Source organism: Entelurus aequoreus, linkage group LG02 (genome assembly GCF_033978785.1).
Source record: "Entelurus aequoreus isolate RoL-2023_Sb linkage group LG02, RoL_Eaeq_v1.1, whole genome shotgun sequence".
NCBI classification, from domain to species: domain Eukaryota; kingdom Metazoa; phylum Chordata; class Actinopteri; order Syngnathiformes; family Syngnathidae; genus Entelurus; species Entelurus aequoreus.
Window position 1 is genome coordinate 10,699,522 of NC_084732.1, and position 10,129 is coordinate 10,709,650.

The 10,129-nt window shown below is 45.9% G+C and overlaps 1 protein-coding gene across 1 annotated transcript; it reads right to left on the reverse strand.

Moving 5' to 3' along the window:
* Window positions 1-3,003: 3,003 nt before the first annotated feature.
* On the reverse strand, window positions 3,004-9,893 carry tshz3b (teashirt zinc finger homeobox 3b). The gene is made up of 2 exons (XM_062070671.1): window positions 9,875-9,893; window positions 3,004-7,445 (listed from the first exon to the last, which is right to left on the reverse strand). The coding sequence occupies exons 1-2, from the start codon at window positions 9,891-9,893 to the stop codon at window positions 3,865-3,867; spliced, it is 3,600 nt and encodes a 1,199-aa protein (XP_061926655.1). The 3' UTR covers window positions 3,004-3,864.
* Window positions 9,894-10,129: the final 236 nt, after the last annotated feature.

The window sequence follows — 10,129 nt, forward strand, 5'->3', positions numbered from 1 at the left end:
TCCACAGGGGTGGGGCGCAGGCATCCAGTGATAACACGCAAGGCTTCGTTGATCGGGACATCAAGTTGTTTAGAGTGAGCACTGCGCGCCCAGACAGGTGCACAGTACTCAGCAGTTGAGTAGACCAGGGCAAGTGCTGCTGTTCGCAGAGTTCTTGCCCCGGCACCCCAACCGGACCCGACCAACCGTCTCAGCAGTGAGACGCGGGTGTTGAGTTTCTTGCGTGTTGCCAAGAGGTGTTTACGGAAAGTGAGCGACCTGTCCAGGGTGACCCCAAGGTATTTAGGGTCAGGACGAGGGTCTTCAGGTGTAGGACGAGGCCGGCATAATCTAAGTCTAAGACTAGATGTGACCAATCTAAGTCTAAGACTAGATGTGACCAATCTAAGTCTAAGACTAGATGTGACCAATCTAAGTCTAATACTTGATGTGACCAATCTAAGTCTAAGACTCGATGTGGCCAATCTAAGTCTAAGACTCGATGTGACCAATCTAAGTCTAAGACTAGATGTGACCAATCTAAGTCTAAGACTTGATGTGACCAATCTAAGTCTAAGACTCGATGTGGCCAATCTAAGTCTAAGACTCGATGTGGCCAATCTAAGTCTAAGACTCGATGTGACCAATCTAAGTCTAAGACTAGATGTGACCAATCTAAGTCTAGGACTTGATGTGACCAATCTAAGTCTAAGACTCGATGTGGCCAATCTAAGTCTAAGACTCGATGTGGCCAATCTAAGTCTAAGACTCGATGTAACCAATCTAAGTTTAAGACTAGATGTGACCAATCTAAGTCTAAGATCATGAACTAATGAAGTCTACTAGGATGAGAGAATAAAGGTCTTCTAGTACAAATCAAACAGTCCAGTTGTGATGATTGAAGGCCCTTAGAAGACAAGGACCTGATGAATGAGAACCTTCATAGGCATCAATATGTAATCAATATTTGGCATGTCATATTTCAAGCTGCTGTCTGCCACGCTGACACAGGTCCAACTTCCCGCTTCAACCATGCCAGCCAACAGGTATGAAGTGGAAGGGCAGTGTTTGGAAGAGTAGGACTTGAACAGGAATGTAACATCATTACTTTGAAGTAGGTGTTCTTTTTTTTGCTGGAGGATTTCTTGTGTCCGCACAAACACGATATTGTCATAAAATGGTGAGGCCATCACAAGCAGCATTCCTTCCAGAACAATCTGCCACATAAACGTTTTGTCGGAGCAGAAGCAGCTGACTTGGTGGCGTTAGAAGATCGTGAAATATTAGATGAAATGTACAAAGTAGAAAAGCAGTGAAGTTGTGTAAATGCTCAATAAAAAGAGAATACAAGAAATCCTTTTCAACTTATATTCAATTAAATAGACTGCAAAGACAAGATATTTCATGTTCACACTGACAAACTTTTGTTACTTTTTGCAAATAATCATGAGCTTCGAATTTAATGGCAGCAACACATTGCAAAGAAAGCATTTTTACCAGTGTGTTACATGGCCTTTCCTTTGAACAACACTCAGTAAAGGTTTGGGAAGTGAGGAGACACATTTTTGAAGTGGAATTCTTTCCCATTCTTGCTTGATGTACAGCTTAAGTTGTTCAACAGTCCGGGGGTCTCCCTTCTGCTATTTTAGGCTTCATAATGCGCCACACATTTTCAATGTCTGGACTACAGGCAGGCCAGTCTAGTACCTGCACTCTTTTACTATGAAGCCATGTGGCTTGGCATTGTCTTGCTGAAATAAGCAGGGGCGACCATGATAACGATGGCAACATATGTTGCTCCAAAACCTGTATGTACCTTCTGATGGTGGGAGCTGCCATGCAAGGCCCTAACCGCAACCCATCAGGAGCAAGGGTCACGTGTCTTGCTCAAGAACACAATGAACATGACGAAGTTGGTAGAAGGTGGGGATCGAACCAGGAACCCTCAGGTTGCTGGCACGGCCACTCTGCCAACATTGCCACGCCGTCCCCAGTAGAGTTTTACCTGGCACTTGTAGATGTAGCGACCAACTGTAGTTACTGACAGTGGTTTTCTGAAGTGTTCCTGAGCCCAAGTGGTGATATCCTTTACAGACTGATGTGGCTTTTTGATGCAGTACCGCCTGAGGGATCCAAGGTGTGTAATATCATGGCTTAGGTGCAGTGATTTCTCCAGATTCTCTCAACCTTTTGATGATATTACGGAGTGTAGATGGTGAAATCCCTAAATTCCTTGCAATAGCTGCTTGAGAAATGTTGTTCTTAAACAATTTGCTCAGGCATTTGTTGACGAAGTGGTGACCCTCGCCCCGTCCTTGTTTGTGAATGGCTGAGCATTTCATGGACGCTGCTTTTATACCCAATCATGGCACCCACCTGTTCCCAATTAGCCTGTTCACCTGTGGGATGTTCCAAATAAGTCTTTGATGAGCATTCCTCAACTTTCTCACTCTTTTTTGCCACTTCCATCCATTTTCTACCACATGTCCCTTTTTTTTGGGGTCGCGGGGGGTGCTGGAGCCTATCCCAGCTACAATCGGGCGGAAGGCGGGGTACACCCTGGACAAGTGGGCACCTCATCACAGGGCCAACACAGATAAACAGACAACATTCACACTCACATTCATTCACTAGGGCCAATTTAGTGTCGCCAATCAACCTATCCCCAGGTGCATGTTTTTGGAGGTGGGAGGAGCCTATCCCCAGGTGCATGTCTTAGGAGGTGGGTGGAGCCTATCCCCAGGTGCATGTGTTTGGAGGTGGGAGCAACCCACACCGTCACGGGGAGAACATGCAAAGTCCACACAAAAAGATCCCGAGCCCAGGATCGAACCCAGGACCTTCGTATTGTAAGGCACATGTACAAACCCCTGGGCCACCGTGCTGTCCCTTTTTTGCCACTTGTGCCAGCTTTTTTGAAATATGTTGCAGGCATCAAATTTCAAATGAGCTAATATTTGCAAACAATAAGAACGTTTCTTAGTGTGAACATGAAATATCTTGTCTTTGCAGTCTATTCAATTGAATAGAAGTTGAAAAGGATTTGTTGTATTCTCTTTTTATTTACCATTTACACAACCTGACTACTTCACTGCTTTTGGCTTTTGTAGATTAGAATGAGGTAATGATGACCTTTCAAGTCAGCGCACACTCAAAGTGAATCTCATGACACAAAGTGTGTGTAATAATTCATTCTTTCATTCGGGCAATGTGTACAAAGTTGAATTGTTCAACCATCGTGGTGTAGTTTAGTGAGAGTGGAACAACCTCATGTGTTTCCAGGATTGTTGCTGGATTGACTAAAATACTTTTGAGTGATTCTCTGTTGTTGTTTTGTCAGAGAAGAACTTAGAAGCCGATGACATTCAGCAGCTTGAACAAAATCAATTCAAGTCTTATGGCCACGCTAAATATGGACGTCAATCCTAAACATAGGACAGTTGTCACAGTACGCACAATTTTACCACAATAACGTTGTAATATTACGACCAGGAACTTACACTTAAAAGTTTACGCTTTAGTATAATTTCTCAAAAAGTAAAATAGTCGTGTTTTCTTATTTACTCATGGAAATTATTTGTTCTTGAAACATTTGTAAAATATTTTTTTCTTTCAAATGTAAGTTTTTTTTGTTCAGTGTGTCCTTGATTTTTATTCTTTGTAGGGAAGGGAATTGAACACGAGCCTGCATGCATGTTCTCACATTCTGGTGATGTGGAAATAGGAGGTATAGCAAAACTGTCATTTACACAAAATACAAGCTTTATATCTCATATCTCAGGCTCAAACTTTCCCCACGGCCACAAACCGTTGCTGCGTGTAGTTCTGTTGCTCTTCTGGTCTGTTCAGAACGAGCAACGTTATGTTAAAGCCCGTAATCCTTTGCTACTGCTTGTCCAGCTCGCACACGTACATGAGGTGGTCCTCTGGGGACTTCCCGTGAGTCTTGCTCAGGTGGAGCTTAACAGCATGCTTGCTGGCAAAAGTCCGGTTGCAAAGTTTGCACTGGTGCACGGCGGCACCACTGTCCTCGTCATTGTGGGGGGAGGGCGAGGCCGAGTCAGCCGAGGGCAGAGATGATGGCAACGAGATGGGAAAGGACGGAGTCTGGGACGTGGGCAAAGAGGAGGGAAGCGGGTGGCTGGAAGGATGGAGGCTGGACAGCAGTTTTTCAGAGAGTCCTTTGATGTGGCGCTGGTGCTGGTGGCTAATCTGACAAAGCAGCTGCTCCCCAGACAGCTTGGGAAGGTCCCTCAGTCGGAAGCCAAGGTGAGACTCCAAGTGGCTGACGTAAGTGGACGGTGAGCGGATCTGCGAGGCACAGTCGCTGCAGAAGAACACTGGATGACCTGAATCTAAGTTCTTTAAGAACTTGGTGCCACCGGTTCTTCTCAACTGGTACTTGACATTGGCCAACCAGTGGGATATTGTGGTCATGGAGAGTCCAGTGAAGCGGGAGATGTGCATCCTCTCTTGTGGGCTGAGGTCTGCCATCACGTACTTGCTATCAGTTGTTTGTCTCAGGCTCGAGGCAAACTGGGCTTGCAGGATAAGGAGATGCTGAGGATTCCAATTGGATTGGCGGCCTTTGCGCTTCTGAGCAGGGGAGCTCTCCTCCCCCTCCTCCTGAGTAACACCTTCAATGTCGGAGCGCTCAGACAAGCTAGTGGGCGTGGAAGCCTTGGAGACCACCTGGCTCTCTGTCAGGTTCCTCAGCATGTCGGAAATGTCTGACAGGGCGTTTTCTCTCAGGGGGCACGTGGACATGAATGAAGCGACAGCAGCTGAAGCTTTGGACATGGTGACTGCAGAGGAGGGGGACACCGAGATGGTAGAACTGCCATTTTTGTCAGCATGCTTGCCTTTGGTAAGATCTATTGGTTGGTCGTTGCTGGGGTGCTGCTGGTAGAAGTAGCAGTCCAGGTGGTCGCTGCTGGACTTTTTGCTCTGCGCAGGTGGAGTGGAGGCTGCCACCGCTGCCTTCTCCGCTAAATTGTTGCTCATCTTGAACAACATGCTCATCGGGTCGAGAGAGGGTAGAGCGGGCTTGGCCGCCTTCCCCAGGTGTGCATTCATGACTGACTTCAGTGCGTTCAGAGGGTTGACAAACGGCTGCTCTGGAGGCAAGTGGTCGGTTATGACGGCAGTGCTGCCGCATATTGACCCCGGCTGGGGTGAGGTTGCTGTCGATTCTACACCATTCTCCATGAATTCTGTCATGCTACTATCCTCGTTTGTTTCTTGGTGATTTGTTCCATAGACATCATCAGTAATGGGTCTAAACAAACTGCCAGGGATTTTACAGCTTTCTGCTTTATTGTCTCTGGGAGACTCTCCTCTGGTGTCCCCTGCCTCACTGCTGCAGGGTGAGGGTGTGGTTCTCATAGGAGATGACCTCAGAAGAGCCCTAGGCTCCCTCATTTTCTCTTCTACTTTTGCCACTTTCTCTGTCACTTTCTTGACTAGCTCCTCCATGGCATGGAAGTTGTTTTTGGACAGAAGAGACTTTTGGCGGATCGGTGGCGAAATCAATGACTGGCTCTTGGCGGCGGCAGATATAATTTCTGCTCCCGGGAACATGAATTTCAAAGGGAAATTTTTCCCAGAGTTACCGAGAGACAACTTCATTATATTGGGGAGCTGATAGGCAGCGTGTATGCTGGGATATCCCCCCCAGCTCGGCGCTCCCTTCTGGGCTTTGCTGATGGCTGAGGTCACTGTGTTCTCTAACGACTTGAGGATGTCTAGACCTCCTTTGGGACTGTCATCCAGGTCTTCCTCAGTCAGATATGTGTATTTTGAAGAAATGTCAAACTTCTCCTCAGGCTCATCTTCATCTCCTGACATTTTGTCCCGGCTTACATGATTACTGTTGTTGACGAAAACTTCTTTAGTGCATTCCTCTTCCTTGTCTTCTGTTTTTATCTCCACTGCCATGGCGGTGGGTGAAATACTGATTGGAGGATGTACTGAGGCAGGTGGTGGAGAGAATGTTGTAGCAGCCAGAGGAACTGACTGAAACTTCTCTTCTGCTGTGGAGTTAGATATTGGCACTGGACTGGCAGCCTCTATAATGGGTTTGCCCTTTTTGATAGCAGAGTTGGTGACTTTGATGAAGTGTCCGGTCACCATCATGTGGGCGGTCAGTTCTTGCAGTGTATCATGAGAGCTGCCACACTCCATGCATTTGAGGATTTGTGACTTCCTGGACTCGAACTGCCAGGAGTAGCTGGCGCCATTCTGATGTCCGTAGCGGTTGTTGGCTGTGATATATGGGTTGTTGGCCTTCTGGAGCATGTCAGACTCAGCAAGGGAGGTTGGCTTAGGTGTAGCTTCGCCACTTGAGTCCGGTGAGTTGGGTATGTCCAATTCGATAGGGGTCCTTTTTCGAGCTGAGGAGAAAATCTTGGCTGCTACTGGCGTCACAGGCTCTTTCAGAGGCACTTTTTGGTAGTGTTTGGTCTTGATCATGTGGACACTTAAGTCCTGAAGGGATTCAAATGAGTGTCCACAGTACATGCACTTCAGAACTTTCTGTGCATCCTCCTTCCCTTCCATCTCCAGCAGGGAGCGCTTTCTCGGTTTTGACCACCGCTTTGTGTTCTCCCTGTCTGTCTCGTGGTTATCATCTCTGTAGTGACCAGTCTCGTTCATGTGCACCGTTAGCTCCACTAGCGTATCGTATGCAGCGCTGCAGTCCTTGCAGCGGAATTTACTAGCACCAGTGAATATGGAACCGTACAACTTAGAGCTCTGGCGGTACAGCTGTACGGTGCTAAAGAGGCTGGGTTCTGTAGATGGCGTTGACACAGCTACAGCAGGATGCTGAGCCATGGCTAGTCGGTTATGGTGGTTCTGTGAGGCTTGCTGGAACGTCTTGGCAATAGCAGTCTGGTGCCAGTCATAGCCTCCGCTTCCACAGCTACTGTTGCTGCTGCTGCTACTACTGTTGCTGTGACTTCGAGGAGGTTTATCTACCGGCGGTTGGCTCAGATTCAGGTTAAGAGTAGACCAGTAGGAATTATTTAGGAAGGATGTGTAAATTGCCTTCATCTTTTCCAGGCTATCAGCCACAGACCCAGCGGCGGAAAGTACAGCGTCGTCTCCACTTAGTGTCGCAGCATTGTCTGCGGCGGCCATGAAGGTCGACGACAGGGAAAGAGTGTTTGTGGGATCTTTAAAAAGGAGAAGGTCATCTTCAGTTATAAGGGGTGGGCTCTCAAAGTCAGACATCCTGTCACTGGATTCGCTCAGGTGGGACTCACTGTCCAGCTCCTGACCAGAAAAGTCAGCCGTGTTGGGAGAGTCGTGGAAGTCGGCCGACCCCGGCCTGTCCTTGAGGAGCAAGTCTTTGTCATGACAGAGGAACTTGGCGGCAGGCTCCTCCCCTTCCTGGAATGATTCCGCTCCATCAAGGTCCACGTCGAGCAGAGCTGCTTCCTTCTCATCTTCAGGGACATATGCTGCTTAAAAGATGAGAAGAAAGAGAGAGGAACATTTGTTTAAAGCACTTTAACAGCAGATGAAAAGATGCAAATTCTCTAAAAATGACTTTTTCCTGAAGTCATCACACACTGATTACATCCTGTCACAAACGCTTATGGAGAGTCTGTTCCCTTACTTGCACTGATACTGCTGGAATGAAGTCTTTGTTCCACACAAATGAGCGGCAGTGAGAGAACAGAGGAAGTGGCGGGGGGTGGGGGTGGGGGGGCGGGGGGTGCTCTTCAGACATAACTTGCCACCTTATTCTTCTCAAGGGGTAACAGCTTGAAATTAAAACTAAATTTGAAATTAATGAAGCACATTGCGGCGGTGGCATTCGTTTCAGAAGTAATAAATTACTTGTATCAACCTCGGAGACAGCACTTCCTGTCTGTCAATTAAAATGTCCGACGCCTCTAATGCTTCCCCGAACAGACACCCTCGCCGTTTAAATTAAGCGTGCCTTCTCACTCATTACGCCGCTCAGCCTTCGCCTCCTCGTAAATAAAAATGAATGTATGTGCAACAAATCTCTCCCCGCAAAAACCATTTGCTTCAATTACCAGAGATTACAACAACTTCAGCGTTATTATTTACAGTGAATGCGAGCTTCAGGCATTCAATTGCCATTACAATCCCTCCAGCTTAAGAACAATGCCATGGAAAAGTGAATGGAGGCAAATGAAAGTACATTTGTGCACCTATGAAGTGATATTTTGGGTCTTTGAGCTGTGCATCCATTAAACGGATAAAAGAGTATCTGCTGATGTTTGGTGATGGAAAAGCTGCTTGAAGAGCAACAACAAGCACACGCAATCTTCTTCATTGTTTGGCAAACAAGTCCTTGTGTTGAGCTCCATGATCCAATTTAAAACACATAAGTGTGGCCTGCTGGTAACACATATTTACAACCTGATGTCATCATGTCAAGTCACCTGGAGAATTATAGATGAAGACAAAAGTAGCATTTTGGCAAAACACTCCACTTTGGTGATTAGCATCACCTGGCGATGATACAACTGCACTGTGAGGGAGAAAGCTTGTCATGTAGCAGCAGAAACATCTCACACAGCATGTTGCAGTGTTCATGCCATGAAGAAGACGACTTCTGAAGTCTTCTCCACTGGTCTGAGACCTTCCAACATGTAGAGAACTGTGCAACATGTAGAGAACTGTGCAACATGTAGAGAACTGTGCAACATGTAGAGAACTGTGCAACATGTAGAGAACTGTGCAACATGTAGAGAACTGTGCAACATGTAGAGAACTGTGCAATATGCTGAGACTTTCCTGCACTGAACTGTTAAAATGTTGTGTGTTTGAAAATATCAGCAGCATGATGACTGTGAGAAGGCTTCTGTTTCTGCTGATGAATGAAATATAAAAGTGAGATGAAAGCATTATTTTATGACATAATGTTTGATGTTGTATTATTTGATGAAGTTATATGGTTGAACGGTCTCAGGACATCACGTGAACGCCACCATTCAGAGTCAAGTGTTCAAAGCTCAGGAAATATTTAGCAAAGAGGACGATGGCGACGATACCTTCAGAGTGGTGGACACACTGCAGATGTTATGATGTTTACCTCCAACACACACACTGAACCATCAGAACATCTTGAGAGTGGTGGACATGTCCACACGCTGCAGATGTTATGATGTTTACCTCCAACATCGGGTTGTATTGGAGGGTGAACTGAATACAGATTCACCCTCCAATATGACACACCAGCAACTAAAACAAGAAAAACCAGGAACGGGACAACATACTTTGGTACAACCCCCCATTCAGCAAAATGTCGGACACACATGTCTTGCACTCATTGACAGGCACTTCCCCAAAAAACATGTACTCAGGAATATATCCAAAAAGAACACCTTGAAAGTTAGCTACAGCTACATGATGAATATTAAACAAACCATTGACTCACACAACAAAGAGTCTGAGCACTCACAGACAAGCAATCGCTAACAACTCTAATGCCACAGATAGCTGCAATTGCAGACATAGGCTTAACTGCCCACTTAACGGAAACTGTTTAAAAAAATCAGTTGTTTACCAAGCCAGCATCACCCGCAAGGACAAGTCAAACACAGAGACTTACATTGGACTCACAGAAAACACCTTAAAAAACCCGTTATAACAATCACACAGCATCATTCTTATAACAATCACACAGCATCATTCTTAGAACAATCACACTTATAACAATCACACAGCATCATTCTTATAACAATCACACAGCATCATTCTTATAACAATCACACAGCATCATTCCGTAGGCCCCAACTTAACAGAGCTGAGTAAATACATCTGGACTCTTGAAGACAATAAAATTGATGACGCCATTACATGGAGAATTGTTGCATCTAGCTCACCATACAACACTGCAGCTAAAATATGTCACCTGCGCCTGAAAGACACATGTTTGTTATATACCACCCCAGCATGTTTATTATATACCACCCCAGCATGTTTATTATATACCACCCCAGCATGTTTATTATATACCACCCCAGCATGTTTGTTATATACCACCCCAGCATGTTTATTATATACCACCCCAGCATGTTTATTATATACCACCCCAGCATGATTGTTATATACCACCCCATCATGTTTATTATACACCACCCCAGCATGTTTATTATATACCACCCCA